Source organism: Melitaea cinxia, chromosome 21 (genome assembly GCF_905220565.1).
Source record: "Melitaea cinxia chromosome 21, ilMelCinx1.1, whole genome shotgun sequence".
Lineage (NCBI taxonomy): Eukaryota > Metazoa > Arthropoda > Insecta > Lepidoptera > Nymphalidae > Melitaea > Melitaea cinxia.
This window is the reverse complement of record NC_059414.1, coordinates 8,394,215-8,411,569: the sequence shown is the minus strand read 5'-3', so window position 1 is coordinate 8,411,569 and position 17,355 is coordinate 8,394,215. Positions and strand designations below refer to the sequence as shown.

At 30.1% G+C, this 17,355-nt stretch overlaps 1 protein-coding gene across 1 annotated transcript; it reads right to left on the bottom strand.

The window, feature by feature from the left end:
• Positions 1-1,601: 1,601 nt before the first annotated feature.
• Positions 1,602-15,944, bottom strand: LOC123664288 (facilitated trehalose transporter Tret1-like). Its single transcript, XM_045598879.1, has 7 exons — positions 15,891-15,944; positions 13,077-13,212; positions 7,855-8,083; positions 4,109-4,265; positions 3,524-3,916; positions 2,324-2,610; positions 1,602-1,946 (listed from the first exon to the last, which is right to left on the bottom strand). The coding sequence occupies exons 1-7, from the start codon at positions 15,942-15,944 to the stop codon at positions 1,634-1,636; spliced, it is 1,569 nt and encodes a 522-aa protein (XP_045454835.1). The 3' UTR covers positions 1,602-1,633.
• Between the last annotated feature and the right edge of the window lie 1,411 nt (positions 15,945-17,355).

Sequence of the window (17,355 nt, the reverse complement as noted above, 5' to 3'; positions counted from 1 at the left end):
TTTGACCGTGCCATTAGAAACAACAATAAGGACACAAATAGACACAAATAATAGTAATGTATATATAATGAAAAAAATATACTCTATTTAATGTTACAGGTGAAAGAGGCACAAAAACGAATGACCAAATAAATAATACAAATGCAGGTTTTAAGCCTACCACAGAACATAACGGCAAAATATTATTAACAAAACGATTAACCGATAACCCAATAAAATTAAGAAATTACACAATTTCATGTTTAGGTAGACGAAACGATTCAAAATATTGCTGTAATAGGCCAAGTAGTTGGGAAACTACTAAAGAAATAAGAAACATATTGATTATAAATAGTAAAAAAATAGAAAATGAAGATTTTATCGAGGACAGTGAGGTAGAGAATGGAAACATTGTACTAGCAGATACAACAACTTTGAAACATCCAACATACCACTTTAACGTTAGTTCAACAACAAAAACAAAAACAACAAGAAGAGTAATTACTGAAATATCACCTAGTTTAACAACAAAAATGCTACTTACTTTTGTGCCAAAGAAAAAAAATTCGAAAACTAAAATGCCTTGTAAATACAAATGTCAACGGCCAGTAACTTGGATAACAACTACACGGAAAAATAAGTGGACGACAATCTAAGTTAAATATTAAGTAGCAATAAATATTGTTTTTTTTTTTTATAATAAAATGTTTTATTACTTTATTTTGAAGTTTGTACTTGTTAATTTTTCAAATAACAATGGACAAATCACTACTGTTGCAAAAGAAGTTTACCTTAAAAATGTTTTTTTTTTTATTTGCAGATTTCGCTATGGTTGACTGTGGTGAAAATTGTATATGCAAAAATGATGTAACAGATACTGTTATTTATAATATTACAAATAAATCAGATAGTGATTATCTAAGTTTGTCACAAGAAGATGATGGTATTATAAAACTACAGTACAAACAAGTCAGCAAAGACTTATGTGGAAGACCCAATACGTGGGTTACTAACGAAAAAGGAGAAACGAGAGATTTTTATCGAATATTAAATTTAGAACAAAATGAATAAATATACGTAGTTAGCTCTTAAAATATTTTCTGTCGTTTCTTGTTGCAACCACTTAATTTTTAATGTGTATACTTTTTAAATAAGTATTGCTCAAATACCTTACGCCTTTCGTATTAATTTGAATACTTAAAAATATATGTAATTCATATTTTGTTAATTCCTAAAATAAAATAATTCCTAAAAAATAGAAAACGGCAGTCACTTTGATGAAAATTTTACTTCCTTAAGCATTTTTAGCCAATCTCTGTCAGGCAGTTTTATTTAAACAGATTGGTATTTATATATTTTTTTAATACAATAATAGGCCTGCGTTTGACCACTATTTTACCTGATGATAAGTGAAAATGCGGTCTAAGACGGAGCACGCTTACCTAGAAGTAACCTATTCACTCGCGACTTAAAGATCCCCAGGTTATAATTTTCTGGAAACACAGATATTATATATTTAATTTGTACATAGTATTAATATAATTTTAAGCGAAAACAGTCTTGGATAACTAATTAATATTTTGCAGAAGAGTACAGCACTATATTTTAAGAAAAATATCGTTTTGGCAAGTAAAAGTAAAATAATAAAATAATCTCAGTTGACTAGCATTGGCTTATCAGCGTTTTTGTTTTTAAATTTATTTTTCCTAATTGAGTTTATAAAGAAATCATCGGCAAAGATCTTTTGATTCCCCTTATAGAAATCCTCAATTTCTACTAATGTCTTATTTTCAGTTTCTGGTAAAAAGAAGTACAGAAAAACAACTCCAATATATCCTATAATAGCGTATATTGCGAACGTTCCACGTATATGGAAAGTGGCTTCAAGGTTGTAGTTGGTTTTTGATCCTAAAAAGACTATGAGATAGTTAAAAGCAGCCGCTAAGCTAGTCGCCATACCTCGACTCCTGTAAATAAAGAGAAAGCAATGATTTAGTCTTATGAATTTGTTATGAAACTGTTATTTTGCTCAACTTCAGAAATATTGGCTAATATTCAGAAACAAAATAATATCTAAGTTCCGACTTGACTAAAAATTTGACTTGTAATAATTTATATAGTTCGTACCACTTATTGTAATTTGACTTTGACATATATGACAACATCAACGTACATTTCTTTATAACGCAATGCTCATTCCTCGAATTTAGGATTACACACACTTTTGAATATGGAACAAAATAATTCAAAATTTGATATATTGAGAACAATAGTTTCTAATATGTACACTTGATTTTAATAGTTCGCAACTTAATTGAATATATTATTAAAACTATTATCTTACTTAAAAGGAAACATTTCCGAAAGCAATATCCAAGGTATACCCAAACCCGTGAACGTGACGAGCATCATGAACACAATTAATGGTAGAAGTTCTGCTTCCTTAGTAAATGTATTAACTTCATATGAAAACACATTGGAAGGTATTTTGGTTGCCGCGTAAACACTCAAAGCAACAGAACAGCAAGCCGTCGCAAATAATGACGAAAGGATAAGCTTTCTTTTTCCAATAAATTTAACTATAGCCGCTGCGAGTAAATTCGTAATTATTAAAACTACACCGACAGCAACCTGAAAAACAAATATTAAAGAGATAAGTCATATTTTGAAAATAAATTTAAATTATATAATGACGTTCTAAGTTTATAGCATTGTCAATGACGTAGTTAGTAGTAATAGGTTATCAAAGAAACGGCTTTTTTGGAATTGTTATTGACAAGTTTATTCGCTTATGCTAGAATAAGTTAGATTCCTGTGAAGATTGCCACAGGTATGATAGTCATGGGCCTGACATTTTCAGTCTAGCTGTAAATAGTCTCTCAATATAATTGTGTTTGCTAGCAAACGAAAAAAACCGATTTCAATTACATCGACAAGTAATACAACGTAAGTAGACGAAAAAAATTTAACAAACGCACTAGCCGTCACTACGATTTTCGAGGGTTTCTCTCAATTTCTCTGGGATTCCATTATCAGATCCTGGTTTCCTTATCATGGTACTACACTTGAGATATCTCCTTTCCAACAAAAAAAGAATTATCAAAATTGGTTCATAAACAACGAAGTTATCCCCGAACATACATCAAAATATATATATACTCTGTCGAATTGAGTAACCTCCTCCTTTTTTAAAGTCGGTAAAAAAATTAGTAAAAAAAGTTATGACAGTGTGTGAAAATAATAACTGAACTATGAATGGCTTGCTTAGCTCATATTTGTACATAATTAATGTAAAAAGGACACGAACCGATGCTGAGAATATTACTGTAGACGAGTACTATCACCGACTTTAGGTTTGAAAAACAAAAAATTAAGGTTTCATTCATAAAAACTCGCGAGAACGCTTAGACTTCCTCCCTCATAGCGAATTTAGCGATATTTCGTGATGAGTGACTGTCCTAACATTTTTATATATGTATACATAAAATTATATTATAGCATATTTATATAATAGAAATTATGTTATTATAACAGTTTAACTCACCACAATTACTTTTGGATCAAATTTCATTCCCAGTGCTTTACACAAATTTACCATGTTTGGTTTAACTGGGTGTAAGCCACTCATTGTATGGAAAAAGAAATATGCCAGAACCAGTCTAAATGGTCTCATAGTTTCTTTGGCAAACAAAATGTATTTGAATTTCAAAGATATTCTTTTGAAAATATTGTAACTAGAATGCATACATTGCTCAGTCTCTTGTTTTCCTTCACTAGTACATATAACACAGTGGGATATATTATCGTTATATTGTAAAAGATCATTGAATTCTTCTTGAACGTCTTCTGGTTTAGCCCAGCCTCGTAGACGACATAGGGACTGCAATGCTTCTTTTTGTCGACCCTTTGATAGTAACCAAATTGGTGTTTCAGGAACCTGTAGCAATTTTTTGTATTTAGAAGTTATATTTTTCGATGGAGATTACGTTTTTTCAAGTTAATTTAGCAATTAAAGTCATATTGGTGTATGGTTTTATTAGTATGTCGTGCAGTAGATATGAATATGTGTATGTCAAGAGTAAAAACCCTTTTTTTTTTTAAAAAAACGAATTACATGTAACGAACTTACCATCAAGACGAGTACCATTGTCGCCATAGGTACGGTGAGCGACAAAAGTGCCGCTTGACGCCATGGAACAACGGTACCGAGCAAATAAGCGACGAACATTCCGGTAGATGTAAAACTATTTGATAGAGTTGTAAGGGTCCCGCGCAGCATTGGATCACTGTCAAACATATAATAGAAAATTAGTATAGTTGTAAAAATTAAGTTCAATATCTACATTTTCTTTTTTTTATCTTTTAATCTGATTTTTTTTTTTTTTTTTTGACGACGCGTCCTTGTACGAAGTCTCTATTATTATTATGTTATATATATTATTATTAATTTATCTCGTTTAAAATACATCATTTTGTCACGCCTAGTTTTCATTGTATATGTTTTTTGTCGAGCTATATTTGTTGAGAAGAATTTATTTAGAAGGTTAACAACTTTATGGTTATACATCTAAAAAGTGACCATGAGCATATAGCTCTATCGTATATTTTTAGAATTAGCTTTAGATGATATTAATACGGAATATCTTAAGTGTCTAAGGCTCTAAGTCTCAACCTTTTTTGTTGTAGTAAATGTTTCAATGATTTTTAAAATTGGAATTGGTACATAAAGAAAAGACATGTATCTATATACCTTTATTGAGGGATTCAGTTAATAAGGCAGAAAGTTACTAATAAGTATACTGGTAAGTGAGTGGGTGAGTTTGATGTTATTTAGTTAATATATAGATATATTAAAAATGTATTGACTATTGTCTTTATATTTAGACAAAAAAACGGTCATTATAATTGTAGCTAGTCACAAAACTAAATCTTTCGGCACACAAGAGCCGCGGCGTAATAGTTAAGAATCACTGGTTAAGAATTTTCGAAGGTTTTCATAAAATCCGTTCTTGGCGTAGTTTTATAAATTTTAAACTACATCGGAGTCACAGTTCAAACTTGTGGCAGAAAAAAATACGGACTTTCAAACAAACTTGTGAGAGCCCTAAGACCATTCTAATCCGGCTTTATCGAAAAAACCGTTCGTAGCGGAATTTTACTACCTATAAACTACCTTCCTAAAAATTTCATCGACATGTGTCTAGCGATTTTTGAAATTTCGCGATGATTCATCGACCTAACAATTTTATATATAATATATAGATGTAGACACAAGTGAGAAACTTGAAAAGCTTCCTAAACCAACAATTTAAATCTAACATAATAATGTATGTATAGGGTAATGTATATGGTAAATTTCTTCCGAAATGTTTTCTACCTGAAACAAAAAAATTATTTTCTCTACCAAGATGTCAAATAACAGCTTTCTTACTTAGCTAACGACGCATGTTCGACTTAAAATTATACAAATGCGGTATTGATTCTATTATCAATTCTATGTTTTGTTATGAGCTTGAATGGGCAACCGTAATTTTGGCAAGAAATGTAACATATTTTCTTTACAGTTTTTCATTGATTATGAAATAAAATCAGCTTTGAAATTGTTTGATTTGATTATTCCTAATTGAGATTTTTCCTTCATCTATGTCATGATCCAAATACGTCTAAACATTTATTGAAGATTTTAATTTTTAAATATTACGGTAATCGTTTTAGAAGGAATAAACTTCATTTGCACACGAGTTCGACATATCAATATACTATACAAGATAATAGAACATTTTCAATAATTATTAATTCATAGCTTCAAATATCTTATATAAATAAAAACGAATGTTGCTAAGCGCATAACTCTCGAGTTTTTTAAAGTTTAAAAAATCCATATAAATAAAAATCTATTAACTTTTGACAGAACGAAGTCTGTCCGGGAGCAAGTAGATCATACTCGTAATTATATTTGTAAAATGTATATCAGCGCTATTTTTTGCATATGAGCTTATAAAATAGTGAGTGCCAATAACCTTTTAATTAAACACAGATAGTATTGGGAACATGTCATCATAAATTATTTATTTATTGTACCGTAAAAATAATGTATGTTTTTACTAACCGACTTCCAAAAAAGGAGGAGGTTCTCAATTCGACTGTATTTTTTTTATGTATGTTACATCAGAACTTTTGACCGGGTAGACCGGTTTCGACAAATTTTGTTTTAATCGAAAGGTGGTGTGTGCCAATTGGTCCCATTAAAATTTATTTGAGATCTAACAACTACTTCTTGAGTTATATCTAATAATGCGTTTTTACTTGACGCTTTTTTCGTCGACCTATGTTGTATTATACCGCATAACTTTCTACTGGATGTACCGATTTTGATAACTCTTTTTTTGTTGGAAAGAAGATATCTCTAGTTTAGTACTATGATAAGGAAACCAGGATCTGATGATGGGATCCCAGAGAAATCGAGGGAAACTCTTGAAAATCCGAAATAACTTTTTACTGGGTGTACCGATTTTGATAATTCTTTTATTGTTAGAAAGAAGATATTCCTAGTTTAGTACCATGATAAGGAAACCAAGATGTGATGATGGCATCCCAGAGAAATCGAGGAAACTCTCGAAAATCCGCAATAACTTTTTACTGGGTGTACCGATTTTAATAATTTTTAATTTAATCGAAATCTGATGTTTGTCATGTGGTCACATATAAATTTTATTGAGATCTGATAACTACTTTTTGAGTAATCTTTGATAACGCTTAGTTACTTGACAACTTTTTCGTCGATCTACGTTGCATTACTCGTCGATGTAATTGAAGTCGGTTTTTTTCGTTTGCTACTACTAACTAAAAATAAAACTAAAAATAAAATGTAAGTTTTATAATAATGAATCAGAAATCTTTAAGCATTGTAAAATTTTACCAGTACATTCCAAAGTAGGTTTATTGCTTAAAGAACAATTTTCCAATATATCGTTAAAAATAATATTGAACATTTTGTATGAACACGGGCGATCACTGATAGACAACTAAGTACGCAACGCGCTAACAATATGTATGGTGAGCGTACAACTGCTTATATTGTGCCTCGACTTATTAACAACCTACCCTTAGATTTATGCAAAAATATTTCAAATAGAAATATTAAAAATAAATTAAAACAACATTACTTGAATATTTGAAACTAAAAATTTACCTAAATTGTAGTTTTTTGTATTATTGTGTTTATTTGTAACATTACAAATAGTTTTTGTATTTTTGTTAATATTTTAAGTATTGAAAAAGAAGTTAAACATTGTCTGTAACCATTAATAAATAATGCATGTGTATACTTAGACTAAGATAACAGAGGTTGAAAAATTAGTGGTTTTTAGTTGTTATTTTTTATTGTTAATTTTATAAACGATAATTAAAAATTTATATTGATATTTTATTGTTGATCAGATATTTTTAGAATTAGGCCTAAAATAGTCTACTTTTATTACGTGACACTTTTAAGATAAAAGTTCCCTTTTATCATTTATGTATAAAAGTAATCTTAAAACTTTTTGCTGGATTACATTAATTTTAAAATATGCTTCTTTAAATTACATTTTATTAATTCCTAGTAAAATTACTGCGTCTCTGATTGGTACGGAATGATGATTGAATCTTAGACAACTCAATACTTGCAAAATTACTGTCATTATAAGTTTTTTACCATCGCGTCGTCGATAACGTATGTCCTAATAATTTAATAATTGTAGTAAAAAATTCTATACTTAACTTTTATTTGAAATTCATATTTATATAATACTCACGCTTTAGTTCCAATAAATAATATTTTAATATACCTAAGAGAATTAAATAATTTTGTATACTAAATTGTACAATTCTTACCTAACTTCGCCAACATAGGTAACAGAAGGAGCTTCCATAATCCCTGTTCCGATTCCCAATAGTGCATTGGCTAGAAAAAGTGAAGGGACATCCCAAGCGTAGTACATAAGTAGCCATGCGATTAAATGCGGTATATTCACTAGGATTAAAGCCTTTTTTCGCCCGAAGTAATCTAACAGCGGTCCAGAGAATACACTTCCTAATGGTTGACACAGAAATGCCATGCTACCTGAAAAGATATAACAAAATATTTATTGCTTTTATTTGACATTCAGTTATATGAATTTATTATATTATTCTTAAATAAATAGGGGTTTTTAACCGATATCAAAAAAGGATGAGGTTCTCGATTCGACTGAATTTTTTTTGTGTTTTATTTTTTAGTGGTGGGACTGATTTCGATGATTTTTTAAATCGAATGGTGGCTTCTTACGTGGTTCTATTTATATTTGATCGAGATTTGATAAGTATGACATACTTTGAGTTATCTTTAATGATGCGTATTTACTTGAATTTTTTTTTTTTCGTAAAGAACATTGTATTAGTTTTCGGTGTAATTGAAACCAGTTTTATTTCGCTTGTGACATACAAAATTATTATATGAAACAGTTATATTTTTATAAGTAGCAGAGTCCGGACAGAGTTCGCTCTGCCAAAAGTTAATAATTTTTATTTTTATTTTTTTAAGTATTATTTTTTTAGTATTAAAACTTCCGTGGACCTCAAGGAACATGCAATTCTCGAGTTATGCGCTTAGCAACACTAATTTTTATTTATGTAAATAAAACCCCCTAAATACCCATGTGATTTGTCATAAATCACAAGTCACTAAAATTTTCCATAATAATTTTTTATAACATAATTTGTTATAAGGTTTCATGGAAAAATACACATGATATAAATAATTTTATGGCCTTACATAATTATATAGGTATAGTCGTAAAATTTTAATGAATTTAATTGAGCAACACAGTTCACTTTTATATCTTTGAAATAAATTTAGTAAGTTATAAATACGTTGTTGTTAGCGTCTTCGGTGCGACAAAGCCAGCCCACCTGCCCAGCGTGGTGACTACGGGCGAAACACATGAGTTCACGCCATTTTTTTTTTTTCGACTGTATTAGGCTGAAGTGTTTAATTTATAATTTGGATATATTATTATTATATCCGCCAACCCGCAGTGGAGCAGCGTGGTGGATTAGGCTGAAGTGATGATATCTTAATTTATAATTTGGATATATTATTATTATTATTTAACTTTATAAAATAACAGAACAGTATTTATATGTCAGTTGATTTGAAATTGAACAAAAAAATTAGCAACCGTCAATCATGTTGACGTTGTGTTTCAATGTATATCTACATAATTATATAATTTTAATAATTAATTAATTAACAAAAAAAATCAGTAACAAATTTTTTTAGTTGTTGTCGTCGGTAGAGCAAGCAATTATCTATAATATGATAATTATATAATTTATGTGGAATAATTGCGAGGCTTTTAGTAATAAGGGAGGCAAACATTTTAAACCTTATAGCGTATTAATATATATTCACATATTAGTGTTTAATTAAAAATAAAACAACTAAAATCTGTTTTATTTATTTCTTAACCGACTTCCAAAAAAAGAGGAGGTTCTCAAATCGACTGTATTTTGTTTAAATGTTACTACAGAACTTTTGACTAGGTGGTCCGATTTCGACAAAAAAAAAAATTAATCGAAAGGTGGTGCATGTCATTTGGTCTCATTTAAATTTGTTTGAGATCTAACAACTACTTTTCGAGTTTATCTAATAATGCGTTTTTACTTGGCAATTTTTTCGCCGGCCTACGTTGTATTATACCGCATAACTTTTTACTGGGTGTACCGGTTTTGATGATTTTTAATTTAATCGTACGCTGATGTTTATCATGTCACACATTTAAATTTCATCGAGATCTGATTACAACTTTCTGAGTAATCTTTAATAACGCATATTTACTTGATTATTTTTTCGTCTACCTAAGTTGTATTACTTGTCGATGTAATTGAAGTCGGTTTTTTTTTTCGTTTGCGAGCAAATGCAATTATTTATAGCTCTGGATAAAAATAACGAAATATTACAAAAATAAAACAGAACAAATATTATGCATTATTTGTTTAACAGCCGCTCTGGTGTAGATAAGTAGTGTACGCGCCTAAACACGGAGTGAAGCTTTTGCAACCTGATTTTTTATAAATAAATAAGTGAATTAAAATGTTATCGCTATATGGTGTCAACAATTTTGAGAAATCGCTTTCTTACGGCTATTGAATTGATACAGTAAAATGGCGTCTAGCTGAAGCCGACTTAAAGCCATTGAGACCTGCAAATGGCCCAAAACTAGAAAGACATTACAGAAACTCAAGGTTGAGTTATAGTAGAGAACACGAGAATTGGACTCTGAATGAATGGACAAGAGTTTTGTTTTCAGATGAGTCTAGATTCTATTTATACAAGCATGACAAGAGGAAAAGAGTGTACAGAAGACCGGGAGAGCGCTATAACTAAGCCTGTATATAATAAAAAGTACCACACGGCTGAGGCTCTGTTCACGTGTGACTGGGATTTCTTTCGAAAGCCGCACTGAGCTAGTACTGATAGGAAATGGAATTTTAACTCCAGAAAGATATGTCACTGAAGTTTTGAATGACTACGTTGGTCATTTTTAGTGGGCATGGATGAGAATACCGTTTTTATGCAAGACAATGCCCGCCCGCATACAGCTCAGATAGTGTTTGCCAATTTTCAAGTAGTCAGTTTCGCACACATGGAGTGGCCAGCACGCAGCCCTAACTTAAACATTATTGAGCATGCATGGGACGAACTGGGACGACGTGTACGTCATCGGAATCTGCTGCCAATCACGCTACGTGGAATGAAAGAAGCTTTAATAGAGGAATAGCAAAATATTCCGCATTATTGCCTTAAAAAGTATAAAGTGTGCCAATTCGTATAGCAGCAGTATTGTGAGCTCGCGGAGGCAACACAAAGTACAAAATCCGTTAAAACTGCATATCTATAACCAATCTACATTTAAGAGAATACCGGAAAAAACTACTATGTTTATTTATTTTAAATTTATTAAAAATAAATAATTTAATTTAGTCTTTATTTCATAAAGCTATAGGTCAGGTACTTTTGAAGATATTGAAGATTTTCTAACTGACCCTTTATCTTTGCGGTCAAGTTTATTTATATATATTTTTAGTTCCGTTGAAAACTATAATAGTGCTTGACTTGGAATTTTGTGTCTTAGATAAGGATCGGAGATCAATCGTAGCGATAAGACCGACATTGTACATGGTTATTTATAATAATATGTAATAATTCGGTACTATAAACAGTAAGAATCTTATTAAGTAAAAATTGTATTTAGTTTGTTATTAATATGAAATAATATGGTATCTTTGGTTTTTAAATTGTTTAAAAATGTGTACATAACAAAAATATTAGTAAAATATAACAAAAAAGATCGTTAAAAGCTGTCAAAACATTGACATTAATAGATACTGTGACAGTATAAACTATGAAAATTTAAAATAAACAGTGATAAGACAGTGGAAAACCGTTATTGTTTAAGATCACAACAAGATAACAAATTTACGATTTGCTTATTTAAACACCTTATCTTTATAATACTATTTATTATAAAGTTTCCCTAACATAAGGTTCTTAATAATTTCAGACAAGGTAATCTATAGTACCTGATATTTTGGTAATTAGTATTTTTAGGGGTTTTTTTATAACATTACAGTCTTTGTAACTAAAAAACAGAATTCATTGACAGTCTTTATTTATTAATCATAACCTTTTCATTTCTTCATTTCTTTTATAATAGAAAAATTTGCATTCAGCCCAAATATAAAAGATAATACGAAGATGTTAATACGAAAGTGTGCTAATATAGGCAGGATCAAATTACAATTGATGCACTTGCTTCCCATCATTTTTCACATTTCACTTAGTTATGGAAAGAGATGGGAAATATGAGCCAAAAGCTTGCCCTTCCTGTGAGTGTTAATATTATTGATTGACTGCTAATATGACTAGTAAGTATTTTAGATTGTTACAGTCACCCGGTGGTAGGACTTACTCAAATTTTCTAAAACGATAGTAGTTCTTATTATTAAGAACAAAACTCGAGATATCTTGATGATATATGATAAGTTTTGAGACAAATTAAGCAGTTGGGGTGTGCCGGTGGAAGTATAGAAGTGGAAGAAGTGGTAGAAGATAGGCTGGAGCTCTGTCCGAGTCATCTATACATAATATAATAAAATGGTAGGAAAGTCAAATCTGTACATTGAATATTTTTTTAAAATAATACTTACGAAACCAAAAATATAGTTTTTAGAATTTTTGTCTGTTTGTCTGTATGTATGTCAGGGATAAATTCAAAAAGTACTGCATGGATTTACTTCAAATTTGGCACGAATATTATTAAGAAGTCGGGTCAACTACGGGGAACGAGCAGTGAACCTTTACTTCTTCAACGCATTCTGTAACAACGCGTAATCTAACGACGAATATTTGAATGTTGTTATTATGTTAATAACCATGCTATAAGCTGGCGTCATACTATAAATAAAGACATTCTGTAGTATATTTAGTATCAGCATTGCACCCGTGCGAAGCCGGGGCGGGTCGCTAGTACGCTATAAATAAATAAATATAATAAATCGATATCTACACAATACACACACGGTCGTCTGTTCCTACGGTAAGCAACTTAATGCTTGTATTATAGGTAACAGCCGGCTGGTATAGCTACATATATATTTTTTTCGATAAACATACATATAAATAATACATTTATAAATATATAAATAAACACCCAGACTCGAAGTGGGAATTGAGCTCACAAGCCCCGGAGCAGAGAGCAGGGTCACTACAAACTGCGCCAACTGACCTTTTGTCACTCTTTTTGTCTCTACCTGCCACATTACACAGAACAGGTTTGGATATTAGTTCTGACTCTGTGAAACTAATTCCAAAGCTGTTATCTAAACATGTTTACATTTTTATGCATATAATTTCTTTTTATCTTATTGTTTGCCTTATCATCTATGCAAGGAAAAAATAAGATAAAAACAAAAACGAAAATGGAATATACATATACAATATTGTGTTTAAATATATTTTTAATTAATCCATTAACTCTTAATTTCTCAGGTGTTTTCACAAATGTTTGTCTTACCGAACCAGGAAGCTTGCCTCTCATTTAAGGATAGACCTTCTTTAGCATGGAGAACCTCAGGAACGACCATTGTGACAAAACTGATTGACATCCCCAGTCCGATCAGTAGGACGTTCAGTGCGAGACATGCTAAAAACTGAAACAAAGATACATTTTAAATTTTAAATAAATTACCTATTGTTAGCTTCATTTTTTTCGTATATTTATTGAATATGGTAGTGGTGCAATATGTTTTTTTTTTAATTTCAAGAAAGACCGAACTATTTTCTACGAAATACGTCATCGTTTTTTAATTCAATTAATATTTAATAACTGAAGTAGTTCCTTGCAAATTTGTTGTTAATATAAATATTATAACCATTTAACTGTATTTTTAAACTAGTTTTTTTTAATCCTTGAAATTTAACGATACCTACTTATAAAAAGCCTTAACATTCGTCACCGTGTTTCTATATATTATTAAATATTACATAATAAACAAAGTTCTAGAATATATATTTACATTTAAAAACAAGCACTATAAAATCAAATCAAACCTCAATATCGTTCTCATAGCCTACCTATATGAATTGTTTATTTTTAGTATAGAAAAAATGTAGCCTGATACACATGAATTCCGGTTTAAACCAGTTAAGTCGTTTCTAAGGTTGAGTAATCTTTTAAGACAACGGCTAACGCTTAACAACGTTAATATAAAACCTGTTGACCGTCCCACATGGATTAAATATATTGTCGAATGTCAAAAGTAACTTTTTTTTCTTTAAAAAAATAGTTGACGGTATTTTTTTTGCACTACTATTTCTGCGGTCATTAAAATTCTATTGGGGTTGTGATCTCTAAGTACATCGACCAATCCGTGTCATTGGCAAAATCGTCTATGCTATTTTTCACTAGTGAAACCTAATTGATACTAAAAAGTAATTGATTAAATTATGATTATATTATTAGATTAAAAAAATATAAATATGACTTCCAATTTTTTTTAATAATAATATCATAGTTTTGTCGTTATACATCTATTAATATGGCTAAAAATCTTTATTTTCTTATTTAAAACCATACAGTGATTTGCATGAGAAAGAACAACACTTACATGACATATTTAGTTCCAGTGTGGTTACAGTTCAGTATGTAGGTGGCAGAACTGGTATGTGGTTTTTATGAATCGTATAACCAACCCGTTAGAGAAGTTAGAAGGAGAAAAGAGAAAAAAGTGTCTGTTTCAGCTCCGACGCTCGACTGGAGCTTACTCCTTTAGATTGACTGTCTAAGTAGGCACAAAAAGGCTTACTAGTCTAAGAAAAAGCTTAATATCATATTAAATGGTAAATAAACGAATCACATAACGTCATCTATCGATCGATCGATGGCGTTATGGCGTTTTCTTAGTAGTTACGTAAAGAGGTCATTCGTTCAGTAAACTTTACTCCTTATATTTTTTTTTTTCATCAAAATCGATTCTTCTCCAAACAACGATGATAAAAATTTGTAGTCAAACTGTGTCATTTTGTGTAATGTATTTTTTAAGTCTCCTTAACCGACCGTCTTCCTTGACCGAGTGTGCGACCTTTACATGATCTGGCAAATTATTGAATAGCTATGCCCCTTCAAATGTTATTGCTCTTTTCCCATAATTGGTTCTAGTTTTAGGTGTGACTAGCTTATCGTCTGTGTGAACTTCTTGGCATTTCTTGCCTCTAATAAATTTAATTTGATTGTGATTTTTTAAATAACAATTTTATAAATCAAGACACGAGTATTAAAATGATGAAATTTTAGTAATCTGATATTAATATATCTACAATCTGCATAATTACGACTACTTATTATACTTTTAAAACTTTTTTAAAATAACAAGTAAAGGAAATTTGTAAAAAAATAGCTCTTGTTTTTGATACATTTTAAAGTTTATTAATGTTCGAGGCTATTATTATGTTACACATTGACAAATAACTTATTAAATTGATTGATGATGAATGCGTGTCATAAAAAATTGATAGCACGGGACGTATCAACGTAACAGTCTGTAATGGAATTTTTATTGAACAATATTTTAATGGAATCCAGTGGACACGGCACGGCATATAAAAATGTTCGAAGTTTAAAATTGAAGAATAATATAATTTTTTAAGTCTGTTTTATAATCCAAAGATACATAAATATTATTTTCAAATTTATTTATTTTTCATAGGTACATAATTTAAAAATTATTTATATTATAAATATTTACATTTGAAGTTATTAATATAAATGGGATGAGAAACATTTCAAACGTTTTTCTCATATTTATTATAAATGGAATTAAAAACACTTAAAAATGAGGTACAATCACAAAAAAATAGCTTGGAAGTGCTAAATGCATTTCTTTATATTAATAAAAAATAAATAACCTTTACATATATATTCAGCCTATAACATCCCCCAGCTAGGTATAGGCCTATTTCACCATGTAAATGAAGACTTGTAGCTTAATCATTCCCTAATATGAGTAACGATCGCTATCATGTATTTATAATAACAACCTAGACTGACAGCTTAATGTGCTCTCCAATGCACGGTGGGGAGACCAAAAAGGACAGACATCCAAAGCGGAAATAAATATTTGTACAAATACAAATATTCATCGCGAGCGGGAATCGAACCCGCAAACACACACCACACACACAGAATAGTTGTTAATTTATTATATCTTCAAGGAAATTATAATACTATATTATATAATTAGGTATTTAAATTAAAAGAAAGATCTAGAAATTAAAAAAATATGTAAAAATTTGTCGACTATGTCTTAATTAAGTATACATATAAACTTACCTGTGACAAAAACACTCTAGATCGACTAATAGTTTTCTTCGGCTCCATTACCATTGTGTTTCATTTAATTAATGATTTAAAACAACAACTCAGCGCGCACTCAACAAATAATTTATATTTACTAAACGTAATATTTATATGTACTAACGTACATGAAACAGACTTTCCCTTGTTATTCTTGTTTAAATCAATATTATAAATGAAGTTAATCTCATTACGAGTTTTTGTTTACAAAGACTTCATTGTTTGTTCAAGATTTTATTCTAAAATAATTTTATTAAGATTATCTATCAATTTCGTTTACTAGTATAACTTTACGACGACGTAAAATGCAGTCGGAAATATGGATCGACAACGTACGTTTCCAGACGTGATTTTAAAAAGTTTAATTTTGAACGATACTTGAAGACCGCGTGTCTCCGCGGTAGTCTATTATAAACTGAATTAAGTTTGTGTTTGTGCCTTACATCTTTTTATTGTCAAACTTGTAACGTATTTATAGTTTTATATGTTAGTTTAATGATTATTTAATGTTATAAAATGGTCCCATGATTGAATAAAACGATTAATTTTTGAATCTGATTAATTAAGTATTAAAAAACAAATATTAGATTAAATTTTTGTTTTTACCACTTTATAAAGTTAGGTTAAGTTAAAAATCTATAGTTTTCAATGCTTAAAAAAACTTAATCGTTATTTTTACGTGCTTTTTATAAGCTTTACCTGTATCTTTGTATATTTGTAACCGACTCCTTTGGACTACACTTAAACCTACTTCAAACGTTCAGATTTTGAGTAATTTAAACTTAGTAGACTTTTCGAGGACCGATGACAATACACTAATTTGATAAGATTATTCTTTTTTAGTTTGGTTTATTTATAAAAGCGGGTTTTTTAGTTTTTTTTTAAACTATTATTTATTAAATGATAGTCTTATTAATATATCTAAAAATAAGTACGTTACACTACGTTTTTGTGTAAAAAAATATTAACTATTAAGCATGGCATTCAATAATAATTAATAAAAAAACTTCATCTTCGAAACGCATGTCACAAGTAATATATGAGATTTGCCTTAAAAAGCATGTTTGTACGAATAGCTTGAGAAATAAGTTAAGATTAACGTTGACGTAGGTAACGACCGCTCTGGTGTAATGGTACGTGTGCCGTGTCCTTGGCGCCTAAGCACCGACGGTCCGGGTATGGTTTTGCTCGGAGTGGATTTTTGTGTTTATACAAATTTTATTTCCGGTCTGGTTGTTAGTCTTTGTGGGTCTCCCCAGTGTGCCTCGGAGAGCACGAGTTTTCGGTCCCGGTTGTTATCATGAACACCTAATAACGATCGTAACTCATAGTAGGGAATATATCTACCCGCAATGGAACAGGGTGGTAGATTAAGCTCAGATTCTTTTCTTATATGGGGAAAGAGGCCTATGTCTAGCAGTGGGATATTATAGACTGAAGC